The sequence below is a fragment of the Calonectris borealis genome, chromosome Z (assembly GCF_964195595.1).
Source record: "Calonectris borealis chromosome Z, bCalBor7.hap1.2, whole genome shotgun sequence".
NCBI lineage: Eukaryota > Metazoa > Chordata > Aves > Procellariiformes > Procellariidae > Calonectris > Calonectris borealis.
This window is the reverse complement of record NC_134352.1, coordinates 35,429,766-35,447,250: the sequence shown is the minus strand read 5'-3', so window position 1 is coordinate 35,447,250 and position 17,485 is coordinate 35,429,766. Positions and strand designations below refer to the sequence as shown.

Sequence of the window (17,485 nt, the reverse complement as noted above, 5' to 3'; positions counted from 1 at the left end):
TGGACCATTATGAAATGACAGTTAAAAGATTTCTTTTGAAATTGCATGGCTAGAGACAAACAGAATAGGGCATTTCATTTTTTTAAAATGCTTTTTTAAGGCTTGATACAAAAATGCATCAGCTAAGTAGTTGCTAATATCTTCCTGCTTTTTAGATGTCAATGAATGCCTTGAAAGCCCAGGGATTTGCTCAAATGGTCACTGCATCAACACTGATGGATCATTCCGCTGCGAGTGCCCCATGGGATACAACTTAGATTACACTGGAGTACATTGCATTGGTGTGTCCGTATTTCATAAATTCTAAGAATTGTAACACTTGAATTTAAAACACAATTTGAAATATGTCCCAGTTTTCTTCAGTTTGCATTTGTTTATTATATACAGATACTGATGAATGTTCAATTGGCAACCCATGTGGAAACGGTACGTGCACTAACGTGATCGGCAGTTTTGAGTGCAACTGTCATGAAGGATTTGAGCCAGGCCCAATGATGAATTGTGAAGGTAACTTGTCCTCTTTTATTTTAGTTTTCCTTTAGTTTTTGTCCAGTCCTCAGTATTCAAATTACTTTATTAATCAGGCCTTTGGTGCTATAATAACTAGGAGGAGAAAAAGTTTCTCTGCTTGAAATATGTTATTGAAAAAGAAGTCCTGAGCTGATTTAAGCAGTATTTTTAGTTTATCACAGGATTTCCCAAATTGCATGTTGTGGTATGTTACATTATTCAGCTGTTTGTTGGAAAGGGGAGTGGGGGGGCGGGAGGCGCAGAAAAGTAACAAAATACCCTCATAAACGGTATAGCTAACCATGGCAAAAATGCCTGAATTTGCAGAGCATTTTTCATAACCGAGGCAGAGCAGTTATGAACTGACCCACTTATCACAGTTGTACTAACAAGTGAGTTACACTGAATGCAATAAACTGAAGTCAGACCACTGGTCCATCTAGTCCATTATTTCATCCCTCATAGCTGAAATGCTAATTCAGCATACGGGCATGACTAACAACTTGCTGCAGTTCACTCCTCTAATACAAGAGAGGATATAGAGAAAATATGATGTAAACTGGGGATGCATCCCTGCAGAGTGGGTTTAGTCTCCACTTATGGATCTATTGTCCAAGAATCTGTCCGGTACAGTCTTGAATCTGCTGATTCACAGCCTCCACAGCCTCTTGTGGGAGCAAGATCCAGAATGTCACTACTCTCACTACTTAGAGAAGTATTTTCTTTCATCTGTTTTAAACTAATCCTCTATTAGTTTCATTAAGTACCTCTAATTTTTCATAGTGTGGGATTTGTGTACAACCATTCTACTCTCATCAGATGCTGATCAGGATGCTTCTTACAAATTTTGTATTTCACGAATCATAATCAGTTTGCTTTCTGAAGCAAGAATTCATTTTTTTTTAGAGTTGGGAAAAAAGCTGACATCTCTCATCACACAAAAATGCATTAAAAAATGATCATATAATAAAAATCTGAAATAGGCCTGTCCCAACTTGTCATTCTAAGCTCACGTAGATCCATATTTATTATGCCATTATTTTTAAGCAGAGCTTTGTTCAATTTTCTCTGGCTACTCAAAACCAAACATCCACAAGTTTCTGGTCTGAATTACTACATTTCTGATACTTTTTAGTTGACAAGAGAAGCACAGATATAAGAAAACCTTCTTGGTGATTGTTTTAAAACTTAGTAGAGAACGTTTATTTTGTTCCTTTCTGTTCAGATATAAACGAGTGTGCTCAGAATCCCTTGCTGTGTGCTTTTCGTTGTATCAACACTTATGGTTTCTATGAATGCACATGTCCAGTCGGCTATGAACTAAGAGAAGACCAAAAGATGTGCAAAGGTAATGACTGACATATAAACTTTTCCCCAACTTCTATCACCCTGTACTGGCTAAAGCATAATCCAAATATTTCTGCACATCTTGCATTCATCCTCTCGATGGAATGTAGCAAGCAGCCCAGCAGATGATGATTTACTCTTTCAGAACTTATGTAAGACCAGTATCTAGTGTTTTTGTTATCAAGTGTACCCCCTTGACGGTGATTATAAAGCCAAGAAGGTCACAGTGGTGAAGTTCATCTTTAACGTGACAAGATGATACAGCTCACAATGATTAAGACAACTGCAGCTAAGCATAGCTCTCAGATTTTTCTTCAGAGCTTGTTAGTTTTTCTTGAGAAAGTGCTTGTTGTCTTCAGTAACTGAAGCTACCGGAAAGAAGCCCAAACACAAAATACATTTTTTTTTCCAGATCTGGATGAGTGTGCTGAAAGTCTCCATGACTGCGAATCAAGAGGCATGATGTGCAAAAATTTGATTGGTACCTTCATGTGCATTTGTCCTCCTGGAATGACCCGGAGACCTGATGGAGAGGGCTGCACAGGTAAAGCTTAGAAAGGGGAGAAGACATCTACTGAAATACAAGCAAGCAAACAAATGAAAAATTCTCTGTGTATGTATATAGTAAACTAGAAAATAGCAATTCATAAAGGACACTTAAGATCGCTAATGATGCCCAACATCTTAAACTTTCTTTTTTATATCAAGGTTTGAGCCTTATCTGAGAGTAGTTCTAAATGACTAGTAAGTATTTCAGAATAACAACTCTGGTTTGTACAACAAAATCAGAAAGTTTTTCAGACACTTGTTAGATTTAAAAAATTAAGTTGCTAAATAAAAGAGACCTCATTTGATGAGTAGGAAGCAAAATTATCATAAATAAAAAAGTTACACTTTTAGCATTAATACTGTTTATAAATAATGTGGCAGTTCCTTAAAGAATTAAAACTGTAAGATTCTGAAACAACATACAAAAGCCATGAAGAGCAAAAGATGTGGAAACTGCCACAGTTCAAGATAATTCTCCATCCTGTAAGTAAGCAAACAGCTTTCCTCCATCTTTTTCTCAATTAGTTGAGGGGGAAACGATAGCTACATTTTGGCAAATTATACTTTCCTCTGGTACATAAAAAAACCCAACACCATTCCAAAGTTCTCTGTGGACAGAAGTAGCTGAGGCTGCTCCTCATTGGCTTAGAGGAAAAAAAAAAATTAACATCCATCTCAGTGAATGCTTTAAATGAAAATATTTTAAAATGGTGTTCCTTCAGCAAGAGAATGACTATTCTTCTTTACAGATCTTTATGATTTTTTTCAGGGGAGATAATCTGTATTAACAAGAATTTTGCCTTTTTTGCCATGTAATGCTGCCTTTAAATCACCTGAGGTTTTTCTGAGGTTTTATTTTAAGCATCTGTGAAGGTGTGTAATTGCTTCAGTATCTGTGCCATCAGCTGTGGAAGAAAATACACTAAGATTGTAAACTGTTTCAGGGAAATGATGTGCAGACTGAAATGTGACTGACTGCAGAAGAGGTCAATGTGAATTTCAGAGACTCTTAATGATTACAAAGTGAAAATTTGTTACTCAAATCATGCATGTATTCCAATTTCATTTAAATGTTACTTGCCAGGTAAAAGTTATGACTAGAACTTGCTCTGATGCAAGTGTTTTCTGCTTCTTGTTATAAGTTACAAAGAACATACAAGGATTAAAGGTTTTGTCCTAGGATGCAGTACATAAGGAATGGAACAGGATAGTGCTTCCAGGCTTAATCAGTTGTTGATTTTCCATTCTTCCAAATATTTTGCAAATATTACACAGAATAATTAACACATTCTATGAGTCTGATATATTTCCTTGTAACAATTTTTTTTTTAATTACATTTTTGTAAAGATGAAAATGAATGCCGCACCAAGCCAGGTATCTGTGAAAATGGTCGTTGCGTGAACGTTATTGGGAGCTACCGATGTGAATGTAATGAAGGATTCCTGTCAAGTCCATCAGGCATTGAGTGTCTTGGTAAATGCCTCTTTCATATACATTTCATCATACATTGAAGTATAAAGGATGTAGAGTGTAAATTAGGTTTCGGAGTACCTCACAGCTCTCATATCTACAGAAATTAAATAGTGATCCTTATTAATTAAACGATGCTACGATATTAAATAATGATAGGAATGAGGAGCATCTTGAGAATGTCAGCTGAGTCTAGAAATCAGGGGCCTCACATAGAAGTGTCTAAATTCCAAAGGACAATATGGTGCTGAGCAACACTATCCAGACAAAATACAGGTATTTTCAAAGAAAAAGCAGAATTTAGTTACCTTAGATATATCAAAAACTGAGATGCAGAGCAAAATTGTTTCCATATTCAGAACGCGATCTTAAGCACCACAGTACTGCAACTAGGCATCTGAATTTTCTGTACTTTTAATTCAGACAGTGATTGTGAATACAAAATACTAGGATTTCACCAAAAAATTGCAAGATATATTAAAAAGTTTTAATTAAATGCTGATGAAGGAGTTTATTAAATGCTGATGAAGGAGTTTATATTCATCAACCTGTATGTCCTTTTCAATATGTTCAGACTTGTCATTTGCACTATAAAACTAATTGTTCTCTTTTTAGAAATCAAAAAGAACTGCAAAACCTTACTTTCTCATGATCAGTGTTCAAGTGTAGATACTTCAAAGTGTTTTACAATACTGAAACTGTATGAGTATTTATTAGTATTCTTGCATCAAAAATACTTTTGTATTATCTTATGCAAGTATATAAAACCAGTTCCCTGTAAATTGTTATCAGTAGTGTGCTGACTTCATGGCAAAGCAATAACATTGGAAGAGCAGGGTATTTCCTAAGGATTAAGACCAGATGGGAAGAGGATGTTGCAGTCTGTTAACCCCAGCCAGTCATTAATGCCAGGCAGATACCCTGCTTGGAGGTCATTATTGCTTTCTTATATTTAATATATGATTTTCTTATTATTCTCTGAAAACTATGTTTTGGGTTAGTTTGCTCATTGCTGCTTTTCCTTTAGGGTTTCCTCGATCAGAAATTACAATGAAAAATTAGTCTGGCAGAAACAAAGTATTTCTTCAGAATTAAAGCACAAACATTTAGTCTTAGATGACATTATTTTAAATATATTGTGCAAACCTTTATATTCTGTTCACATTAAAATTTATTCCACATCTCAAATTGGGGACAAAGCATTATATGTTCCTCAAGTCATAATGTGCATGAAGACCTGCACAACATACCCATCTAGGAGAAGAGAAATCTGCTGAGTCTTGCAAATTACTACAGCAAACATGCTGTCTCACAACTGACACTTTCAGTGAGGACAGCTTTATTTGATGTAAACAGTTAAGTTACCAGGCACCCAAAGTAAGTTTTGCCTAAAGCCAAAGTTTGCATTTTACCTGATTCATGTAAGAAATGTACAGATTCTACTGCTCATACTTGTAAAAGAGAAGGTCAGCTGGGTGTTGATACATATACACGTTGATACATATAAGCATCTGTCAGACCATAGTTGACAATATCTCCATTTTAATTAACAAATAAGACAGGTGACATAGCCTAGTTAGAAGATACCATCTCTGCAAAATTTGGAGTTTCCATTACACTGACAGCTGGAATCTCAGCTCCCCAATTGGAAGGAAATTGTAGGAGCTTAATGACTCTGAAGTTTTGCGCCTCTTTCATGATAGACAGGTATTAACCAAAAGATTTAAAAATTAAGGAAAACAGAATTAGAAAGGGACAGATCAACAGTAAGGCCATATAAATCTTTCTTTTTCTCCCCCCAACAAAAACTAGGAGTGCCACTGAAAAAGTACTGAGTTCCATAGAAACTTCCAAGTGCTAAGGATTTTGTCATTTAAACCACAACAGGATAATTACAGATGATCAGACATGCTATTTTGACCAGTAAAACAAACAAACAAAAGAAATTTCTAATCCCACTCCAAGTAAGTTGTTCAAATGCAAGCGAAATATAGGCAGCTTAAGCGGAAGCTCAGTTTGGCCTGTAGCCTGTTTTGCTATCAAGCAAGCTCATATCAAGCAGATATGCCCCAGGGCACAACCTTCCTAGAAGTAAAACTCTTACCCAACTCATGCAGATATTGAACTTTAGGAATGTCTGAAATACAATTGGAATGGCAGCAGATTATCAGAAGACACAACAAATCTGAAAGGCTAAATCAAAATAGACTTCACAGACTGGTTGCTAATAATCTTCTAGTGCTTGCATGAGTTGACAGAGGGCCAGAATAATACATCAGATGCCTAATGGATCAAATGTTTATCTCCTACTCTTTCTTGATCTCTCTACTTCTTCCTTACAGATAATCGCCAAGGGTTTTGCTTTGCTGAAGTTTTACAGACAATGTGTCAGATGGCTTCAAGCAGCCGGAATCTTGTCACTAAATCTGAGTGCTGCTGTGATGGAGGCCGGGGCTGGGGTAACCAGTGTGAGCTCTGTCCGTTTCCCGGAACCACCCAGTATAAGAAACTCTGTCCACACGGACCAGGCTATACTACAGATGGAAGAGGTATTTGCAGGGATGAAAAGAGGCAGAAAAGGGGAAACGAATATGCTCACATATTTAAGAAAATGCAGAATTGTCTTTGAAGTTCCTTCGAAGAATTTCCTGTGAAAGAACAGAGTTTGATTTTTCAAATGCTGCTGAGAGACCAGAAATTAAAAACACCTTTAAACAGTAGCTGCAACCAGAATACTCACAGCTGTGCAGAGTTTTCAGGGTTGGGATCTAAAACAGGAGTACCAACCAGTAACTAAAAGCTAGAAATGATCCCAAACCTTCTGTATGCTGAAAAGATGCATACATGGCAAAGGCAACAACAGTTGTTCTAACAACAGTCTCATTGAATGCTTTGCAGTCACTATTTCCACACAGGAAGCAGAAGCTAATGTACATTTTTAAATTGTGGTGAAAAATTTTTGACATCACCTAACTGGTCATAAGAAAATTCACTTCTATGGGTTTTGTGTTTTGAGTTAGCAAAACTGGAACCTGATTACCCAATGAAATAGCAGGAAGGTTTTGATACAAAAAACAATAAGGAAAGTTTGAAGGATGTTTGACTTTGAATTCAGATCCATTTTTAAAGAGAAAGAAAGGGTAAAGTTCCTATCAGAAGCGTAATGATGAGGAACAGTGCAAAAATGAAAGAGAAGAAAAAAGTCAAATTTAAAACTGAAAGATGACGTGTTTAATATTTTCTGTACAGATATTGATGAATGTAAGGTCATGCCAAACCTATGTAGAAATGGACAGTGTATTAACACTATGGGCTCCTTCCGATGCTTTTGCAAAGTTGGCTATACCACTGACATAAGCGGCACATCTTGTATTGGTAAGATTCAATATCTTAATCAGTTATTTTTTTAATTGGTACATGATGTATCAACCTCTGTAAACCTTTGTATCAAAGCAGTTTTTTCTCTTTATCTCTTTTCTATCTTTCTTTTCCTAATATGCACTTCTATTTTTGTATTTTATTTGGGGAAATCGAGAAGCAAGCTCTACTGGCAATATTCCTGCAGTAGAATGAGCACTGAAATATGTTTCAGCTGTATAATCATTTTGACTGACAAACCAGCTTATTACTTTGTGGTCTACAGTTTCCCACTTTCCACTTTTCCCACTTTATGTTGGTTGACATATACAAGTATACCATAGTATGCCCCAAAATAAATACTTAGTCCTTAGATGGAAATATTAATGCCACTGTCGCTCTAGGATGTTATCTTTCAAGACACTCAGTTTGTCACTGTAGTGGCAACTCCCTAGAAACTCCACAGCAACACATCCATAGAGAAAGAAATAGGAACTCTGAACAAATGTAAATTGGGGACTTTTTCTACAAACATTTTTCTCTTAAATACAGTGCTGTTTAGAAAACATCCTTTAAAGACAGACAAAGAAATCAGTACAACAGATACTTAACAGTTTCTCTCTTTAGATCTTGATGAGTGCTCCCAGTCTCCTAAACCATGCAATTTTATCTGCAAGAACTCAGAAGGGAGCTATCAGTGCTCATGTCCTCGGGGCTACATCCTTCAAGAAGATGGAAAGACATGTAAAGGTAAAGAAAGTTATACACAGTAACTTTTAATTTTGTTGCACTTTGACTTAACAGGAACTAGTTTTGAAGTGTGATGTTTTTATCAGGTTAGACTAAATGTATCTCTTTTTTTGTTGACTTTTCTTAAGACAACAACATCTCTTACTTTCAGATCTTGATGAATGTCAAACCAAACAACACAATTGTCAGTTTCTCTGTGTCAACACCCTTGGAGGCTTCACATGCAAATGTCCACCGGGTTTTACGCAACATCACACAGCTTGTATTGGTAAGAAAAACATTAGTTTTCTTGCATCAGTTTTTCTGTAAGAACAACATTCTCAATTCTCATTCATTTCTTTTGCTCTGTATAAACAGTAATAATACAGAGCAATAATGTCATCAGTCCAGAAAACAGATTTTGAAAAGCAACAATTACAGCTAAAGAAAAATCAGTCTATCCACCATTTGTATTTTCTTGCTTAGTGAACACTTGTACATACTTAATACATGTTATTATATTCTAAGTATAACCACATGGAGACAAAGGGGTAAAGTATTAAAATCTGATTTAAAAATGTAGTTAAACAAAAACAGACTGCATTTTCTTTTTTAATAGATACAGATGTCTTTAGATCTTAAGCATATGTATGACTCTTGCCAACTGAAACTACTTTATTTCAGCTAATACAGAAGTGCAGCATTTTTCCACTGTCAGCAATTACATACTGGGTCTTTTGCACTCATAACTGAATTACAAGTTGCACTTCCAATTTATTAATTACTCATAGCTCTGCATGGGTCATCAGGTCATCTGACATTTAAATATGAAAGGCTACATTTTCAAAATAAACTGTTGTATCTCTGTGGATTTCAGCCTCGTAAGAAATGTTACATGAACATGTCTAAAATCATGCCACAGGGTATACCAACCTTCTTCTCTCTCCTCTGCATTTTTAAGACAACAATGAATGTGGTTCTCAGCCATCGCTTTGTGGATCAAAAGGAATTTGCCAAAACACCCCCGGAAGTTTTACCTGTGAATGTCAAAGGGGATTTTCTCTGGATTCTACTGGATTAAACTGCGAAGGTAACTAGTGAAGGTCGAATTTTTTTACGGTGCAAATCCTTACTTCTGTGTCTAGTGAATCCTGTGGTGTCAAAGACAGATAAAACAAAGCACCAGTCATAGTAAAAGTAAATACCAAAAAGAAATAGGAATGTATCTGAGTAATTTTAAGCATAATTATATGTAACAACATACTGCCTGAGTAATTTTTACACAGATTAGAATAAAAAGTGACTTTTTAGCTGAACTCTTGAACAACTGTTTCCAGGCTGCCATTTCAACTTCACATAGATTTATGCATCTAAAAGTCCAGTTTCTTCTTTTTCATTTTCATTTTCATACAGTCTAAACAGAATCTACAATTTTTGTTTCAGCTAATTGTAATCATCCCCCTGAACGTATCTAAGATTAGATTCTAAATTCCGTACTTTCAGTCTTCTACCATAGAGATAGACATTTAGAAGGGTAATTCACTACAGTTAAAACACAAATTACATTGTTGAGCTTCATCTCTCTCTGTTGGCCCGAAAGGGAGCCCCAGTCAGGAAATCTCTATTTGAGATCTCCAGACTCTTCAGTGGGCCTCAGATATTGAGCAAAGAAGAAATTAAAAGGCAGTACTAGGCCATCTGGCTGCTGAGAATTAGAAATGCAGAGGTATACGTGCACAAATTTATGACATCTCAAAATGTCAGCTACCTTGATACAACATTTAAAACAGGAATTGGTATTTAGAGCTTATTTCTAGAGTAACAGTGCAGAATACACGCAGGCAGAAGTTTTAGAAAGCATTATTTTCTGTCAGATTACTTTGTTCTTATAAAGTAGATACATCCTTATTGTGTACTTTACCCAGCACCTATGAAACAAAACACTAAATTATACATATCAAAGCATTCACGAGATACGTACACAACTAGCAGATTAGAATTGCCATTACTGATAAAATGACAGCTTTCTGTTCCTGGCAGGATGGTTTTCTGCACCTCAGGCTTTGGGACATCACAATTCCCAACTGTGGACAACTAGAGTGTAACCTAGAATCTGTGATATCATGCATGATTTTTTATTTTTTACGAGAACTGCATACTGTACCTGACACATTAGGTTGCTTACAATCTACTTATTTCTTACAGCAGACACTATTTCAGATGACAGTTTTTACATTTTGTTTTTTCTTTGTGGCTTTCTCCTTTATTTACACATACCTCAGAGACTTTTTAGATGGCTTTTTCTTTTTAATTGCAAAGGTAAGCACTTACATGCAAATTTGGTATGTATCCTCATATTCAAACACTTCAATATGTTCCAGAAAACTGAAAGCTTAGTCCTACGTAGTTGGTTTGAAAACTGAAATAAAAAACCATTTAGATTCTAAACATTACATCAAAGCAACATCATGTGGGATTACCAGGAATAGTGTTTCTTCTCCAAATCTGAGGAATGTAAAGGCTCAAAAGCTCCAATCGGATTATTGATAGATAGAAAGAACACTACATTAATTGACTTTCAGGCTTTCCAAAAGACTTTTCCAAAAGAAGAGTGGTGCTTCCATCTTACAGCAGTACTCCTCTGTCATAAATACTGGTGTTTCAATGATTATGATCAAAGTGAGTAACGTATTTGGCAATGTGTATAATTGTGTGTTCTTTCATGTTCTACTTCTCTCCCGACTGCAAAGATGTGGATGAATGTGATGGAAACCATAGGTGCCAGCATGGCTGTCAAAACATCCTGGGTGGATACAGATGTGGATGCCCACAAGGATATATTCAGCATTACCAGTGGAATCAATGTGTTGGTAAGGAAACAAACAGCACAGAATACATTTAAACTGCAAAGGTGTCATAGTGTTTATAGTGACAACTGCCAGGCGAGGACAGGAATGGGCAGAACAAAGGGTATGCAAACAAATGTTTTTTTCTTCTCTCCCCCTCCTTCCATACACTTATTACTCCCAACATAAATCAATGACATAAGGTAACAATAAAACACACTCATCCTGTTGAAACTCTATGTGACAAGGAGTTTTCCTAGTAAAGGCTAAATTCTCTCCTTGGAAAAATCCCCATTTTAGAAAGCTGGAAAGATGTTAATTGAATTCCTGAAAGCATCAATGTAAATACCTCTGCTGGGGGTGGGGGACAAAAGAAAAAGAAAAAAATCCCACCTTTCATCAGTAAGAATCACTCACCATCATTAGCAATTTGAGAATACTACAGAATAGCAGCTATGGTGAATGGGGAGAAAAAATATCAACATATCCATTAAGGGTTTCTTACTTCCAAAATACAGTCTTAAGGCCAACATTAGTTCTTTGGGCATGGAACAGGGACAAATTGATCAGCTCAGCAGTTTTATTGTAGGTTTTGCTCATTCAATCCATCATTTCTTTTCTGTGTTTCATGAACTAAGCTAACTCCCATACCAAATGAAATGTGGGCATTTTTTTTTTAATAAAAAACAACACACACCCAAACAATCCTATCCTGTACTGTTTGCAAGGCACCATAATGTATTTACCCTTTCAAGTTTGCTTTCATGGTTCTCTGTCAATGGTGTCATAATCAGAGCATGGGCTGTGAGCACTGCCATACATTTCTTACAGGCTGATCTTACTGTCCTGATCCAATGTACTTTTTCTTCAGAGAGCCAAGTCTCTGTGGCGTAATGAGGTCAAGGATCTAGCAGAACCCTAGGACTTGCAGATATTCTGGTTTGTTAGCTATGTCATGCTTGCCTGATATCTATCAGATTAGAAGATACCAATATACTTTTTTTTGCTTACTAGATGAAAATGAATGCTCCAATCCTAACGCATGTGGCTCTGCTTCTTGCTACAACACACTTGGAAGTTACAAGTGTGCCTGCCCATCTGGATTTTCTTATGACCAATTCTCCAGTGCATGCCATGATGTGAATGAGTGTTCTTCTACCAAGAACCCCTGCAATTATGGTTGTTCCAACACTGAAGGTGGTTATCTTTGTGGTTGTCCACCTGGCTATTACAGAGTTGGACAAGGGTGAGTTATCTCCACACAGTCATTCATCAAAGACACATTCAGAAAGCTATAAAAAGACTGGACCCTAGTCAGACTGAAGAGCAGAGGTGCAAATGAAGGACAGGCTACTAAGTCATCCTTTCTACTCCTTTGCACACAATAAGATAGAAAAAAAGATGTCCGTACATGTAGCATGACACTCATTTTAAATCTAGTATATAAGCAACATTAAGCAATTAGTTCTGCTTTCTCTCCCAGGATCAGCACAAGAACTCCTTCACAAACCTGCGCAATGAGGACTGTTCCTCCCTAAGGATAGGTACCATCTGTACTGAGATAATTAATGGTTTTAAGCCACACTGATCAACCCAGAATATCAAACACAAATTAGTATTGTTCTGGTATGTGACAATTTGTAATTGGCTAAATTCTTCAGTTCCAAAGTTCAGGGCAGGCTGGTTTTTTCTGTTCCTTTGTAAAACTTGTAAATGAAGATTAGAAAAGCCTACAGACCTTTAGCCAATGGTTGTATTTCATTCAGTATGCCACACTAGCGTCAAGAAAATTAACACACAGACCTCCTGCTGCGAGAAAGGAAAGGAAGGGGATACAGACACTGTGGTACAGATTACATATACTCACTTTCCATTCAACAGGGCAGTTCATAAAACTGCAAGAAGTAACTAAAACATGTTTTTGTTCAACAGCCACTGTGTCTCAGGGATGGGATTTAACAAAGGCCAGTACCTGCCACTGGATGGAGATGCTGATGAAGAGAATGCTTTGTCCCCTGAAGCATGTTATGAGTGCAAAATCAATGGCTATTCCAAAAAAGACAACAGGAGGAAGAGAAGTGCTAATGACACTGTATGTACCAGGATAAATAAGCACTATAATGTACTTCGAGGTATTTTCAGAGATACCATACTCAACACTATCAGTAAATGGCGGGAATTTTTTAACAGGCCACATGCAATGGTGAAAATCTTTTTTCCCCTGCCTCAGTGGTTTTCACACTTGGGTCCTATTGGCAGGAGTGATGTGACAATCAGAAAGACATCAACAACTATGAATGGATGAAGTTTTTAAAGCTTGTAAAGAATCCTTTGTAGTGCGAGATGTGATCTAGTTCCTCAAAATATATTCAGGGAAATAATTTTCCTATAATTACAGAGAGCTAGGAAACTGGTCATGTCTGCAATCTGTTCTACTGTCAGGAGATTAGCCAGCATTTTGTGGTCTGGGACAGCTAAATAGATCTTCTTGCAGATCATTTTAGTCTAAGTGTCTATTCCATGGTTGCTCACAGTTACGGGAGACTAGAGTCCATGACCTAGCTGATACACTTAAGTCCAATATTTGCAGAACTGCTGAGGGTATTAGAGAGTTACATTTCGGACTTAATTTTTTTTCTTACTGCATTTTGTGGACTTATATAAACAAGTTATGGGATACTCATGAAAGGACAGCCGTACAATTTACACCTTTTAGATGCTTTTTTCCAAAAGTTACAAGTATATCTGTTATCTGCTTTATCTGCATGATATGATGTTGTCTTGTAGCATTAGCTGTGGTCTTGAAATCTGCAGTAATGGGACACTGACTCAATTTAGTCCCCTTCAATTTAGGGGGACACACAGATTTTCCTTCAGTAGTACAAGAGCTGTGTAATGCGAACAGGCAAAATGCAAACCCTCAATTAAAATGGTAAGGTGTGCTAGCCACACAAGTTACATTGAAAGAATGGGGAAACAAGTTACATTGAAACAATGGGAAAACAAGTTTCCTTTCTAAAAGGGTAAGGACGTTAAACAATCCAGCAGCTCCAGCCTCCACACTACTTTGCATGATGCCATCAAAGCCAGATCTTGTATTGGCAAAATTTCTAAAGTCAGTAATCCCGTTAATTTCTGATCTAAAGGATATGGCACTTAAAACATAAATGTTTCATTTCCCCACACACATCCATACGTCCCACAAACATCCCTTTTCCCTCCCCACTGCCACTCCCATTGGACCTGTTCCAGTCTGAATTCTGTGGTCAACCCACCACAGAAATACATGGATGTTTTGAAAAGCATTTTTTCTGTTGCACAGTTAATTTCATATCTAGTTCATAATTGTTATATCTTGTTACTACTTTTTTTTATAGCATTAACCTTTTCAGATGTTATTACTAGAACATCGTGAGCAGTAAAAGTGAAAGGTTTCACATCCATAAAACTACGTGAAAAAAGAAATAATCTCATCACTAATGACATCTAGGGGGTGCGGTATTTAAGTCACTACAGTACTTGCTCCTGTCCACAAATTTTCCTTGTTTTCACCATGTGTTTTTAATTACATTACATATTAGTACACATATGCACTCACATGTGATTGGAATTCCCTCAGAGAGAGAAATCCTTTGCTATCTTTACAAGCATGAAAGGATCTTGACATATAGGCTAGGTACCTCACAGTATGAGGTTTCCTGAAGAAGACTACAGCCTATATGTTTTTGTAGAAGCACTTTCAAAAGCCGTTGCTTGTTAGATGGCTTTTCTAGGAATGCACTCATTGTCGCCCCCCTCCCCCAAGTGTGTTCACAGCTAACACCTCTGCACAGATTCACATCTGCAGCATAACTATCCTGAAGCTCAAAGTAAAAAAGAACATGACTGATTTGTCAGAAAAAATGATGCTGGGACTTTTTTCCACACTCCAAATAGGATGTAATTGGAGAATGTGACATACCAGCCCTTTCTGCAGAAGGCTAACAATACAGCAGTTCTCTCCTTACTTCCATTTCCTTTATAAGCACTGTACTTCCTCATCACCAAATGCTGAGCCTGCTTGTTTTTAGAAGCTAGGATTCATTAAAACAGTTTTACCAGAAGTTTCAGGGAATTCCCATACAGTGTTGTGGTATGTGTTTCTGTAATGCTCCTCACTGAAGTTGATCATAAGAACAAGACTGTGCCTCACGTACAGTCTTTACTGCAGTAGTAAACATAGGTCTCTTCTTTACATGGACTTTTTGCAAGCATGAACTTAAACAGATTCTGAAAAGAGCCTGAAGTCTGAGCCCCCTCTGTAGACCTGATGCTGTAACTTTAATTATCCTGTTAAACCTGTGTGAGAAGCCTTTAAGATTTACAGGATGTGTTATATGAAATCAAGCGGTTCTCCAAGGTGGAAGGGATTTACAGTTGCTTCTTTCACAGCTAGATTTTGACAAATACAGAAACTGTTAATAATCACATATTATTCTTCTCTCAATGCAAGTGAATATCTGTTTTTCTCCTGCTCTAAACAATCTTTCCTCCTTTACTTCAGATGGAGAAGATTAGCTTGGAAAGTTTAGACATGGATAGTCCTTTGAAGATAAGAGTCAACATTTCCAGGCTTGACAACAAGGAGCACATCCTAGAACTCATGCCAGCCATCGAGCCCCTTACCAACCATGTGCGCTACATCATCTCACATGGCAATGATGATGGCATCTTTCAAATCCATCAGAGGGATGGACTGAGTTATTTGCACACAGTTAAGAAAAAGTCAGTGCCTGGAACTCACACACTGGAAATCACTAGCATTCCTCTGTTTAAGAAAAAGGAGCTGCAGAAACTGGAAGACAGCAATGAGGACAACTACCTCCTAGGAGAGCTCGGGGAAGCTCTCAGAATGAGGCTGTGGGTAGACCTCTACTAGCCATCTTCCAGACAGAGTCCAATTCTTCAGTCACTTCTGTTCACCTATCTACCCACCTGAGCATATCTGCTTTTCAAAGGCTTTGAAATAGTCACTGACTTCTGGGGGAGGAAGGGAGAGGGGAAGACCTCTTTCTTTCCAACCTGCCGAGACTGCAGAACCACCCTTGCAGGAGGGTAACTTAAACTTTGCCACCGCCAAAACTTTGATTACAAGGGCGATCATGGTTACTGTATCTTTTATATAACCTCAATTTAAAGTATATTAAAAAGCTAAAGTTCAAGGAGTCATCATATGGCACTAAATGGCACAAAAATGTGAGCTTTTTTTTTCCTGTTAGCAGTCTGTAACACTTTGGGTATTTTGCTATAGTTCCTAATTAAAAAAAATATAGAAGTTTATTTATTTTTAATGCAGTAATATATGGAGAAAATAACAAATTATGTAAACGAAAAGGGAAACTTGCTTGTTTTTCTTTAGATTTATAAATTTGAGCTATAACATTTTAGAGGTACTTTCTTAATTAAAAAAAAAGAGATTTGAAAGATGTTTCCTTTTGTATTTGGGCCAGTCATCCAAATAGTATATAAGTAATTTTAAAATGTATCATCAGAGCTGAAAGAGCACTGTAGTACATCTTACGGATATTCTAAAGTGCTCTTGCAAAACTTGGAGTATTCAAAAAAAAAGGAAAAAAAAAGAGTCTTAAAGGAGAAGAATTACAATATCAGTCTCTGCAGAGATCATATTTCACAGCAGCTCAATAGGATTGTATTCTGAATCACCCACATCAAATAATGGAAGAAGAGGCACAACCACTGTAGCAAAATACCTTGACTGCTTTTAATACCATTAGAATTGCAGAACCAAACTGTACTGTACTTCCTTCCAATAACCTCAAGGAACCACACATGCAACCACACCTCATTCTCAGAAAGGGTGCTCTACAAACTTGCATTACTGTAGGCAGCTGAAGAAAATGTCTCTCTGAAGGGAACATGTGATGTTTCATACTGTTTGGTGCTGGCTTGAATTAATGGTGCATTTACTAAAAACTGAAAGCTGTATCAGGACTGCCATATGTGCAAACTAATTATGCAGCGCAGACAAGGAAAATGTGTATTTGAAATCCATTTGTTAGAGGTTTCATTAATACTGTAGTTATACACCGTACGCCTCATTTTATCATAGCTTATTTTGTAAGAAAGATGTTTGTACAATGAGTTGACATTTAGTTTACTGTAGTATTTTTTTTAAAATGTCGTACCATTATGTGTTAAGTGTATGTCTCAATGGTGCTTTTTTTGACAGCTGGTGCCTGTAACTAGTCATGTGACAGAATCTCATATGTGAAAATAGCCAAAGCACATGCTGACTCCAGGATTGTTTCAGTTGCATATCAGTGCTGACCAAAGATTATATCAAGTTATACTCAGTGATTTTTCTTTTCTTTTCTTTTCTTTTGTTGAGTTTGGGGATTTTGAAAAGAAAAAGAAACTTTGTACATTTTTAATCAAATGTTTGTAAGAAAAAAAAGTTTTGTTTGAAGGTGTGTATCAGTAAGACAACACTTTTCTTGCAATAAAGCTTATTTTGGAGTAGTTGTTTTCTTTGAAATGTCTGTTGTTTACACAAAATAAGCATCTAATTGTAAATCTGAAGGATTTCAGAACAGAAGAAGGAGCTGCATGGTGCAAAGTCTTCTTCACTTACGTTTAAGGTTGTACAGCATTTGCTGACTTAGTTTCTCTATCATGA

General features: G+C 36.8%; 1 protein-coding gene across 2 annotated transcripts in view; it reads left to right on the top strand.

Moving 5' to 3' along the window:
* FBN2 (fibrillin 2) overlaps positions 1-17,285 on the top strand; it is a 184,239-nt gene extending 166,954 nt beyond the window's left edge. Inside the window, exons 52-65 of one of the 2 annotated variants that reach the window (XM_075136377.1) lie at positions 156-281; positions 388-507; positions 1,736-1,858; positions 2,270-2,401; positions 3,755-3,880; positions 6,220-6,426; positions 7,127-7,252; positions 7,862-7,984; positions 8,136-8,252; positions 8,925-9,053; positions 10,714-10,833; positions 11,824-12,055; positions 12,742-12,901; positions 15,353-17,285. In XM_075136377.1, the coding sequence (XP_074992478.1) occupies positions 156-281; positions 388-507; positions 1,736-1,858; positions 2,270-2,401; positions 3,755-3,880; positions 6,220-6,426; positions 7,127-7,252; positions 7,862-7,984; positions 8,136-8,252; positions 8,925-9,053; positions 10,714-10,833; positions 11,824-12,055; positions 12,742-12,901; positions 15,353-15,727 (2,216 nt within the window). In that variant the 3' untranslated portion in view covers positions 15,728-17,285. Of the gene's footprint in view, positions 1-155; positions 282-387; positions 508-1,735; positions 1,859-2,269; positions 2,402-3,754; positions 3,881-6,219; positions 6,427-7,126; positions 7,253-7,861; positions 7,985-8,135; positions 8,253-8,924; positions 9,054-10,713; positions 10,834-11,823; positions 12,056-12,741; positions 12,932-15,352 lie in introns of both variants that reach the window. The other variant, XM_075136376.1, reaches the window with a different exon arrangement.
* The last annotated feature ends 200 nt before the right edge of the window (positions 17,286-17,485 follow it).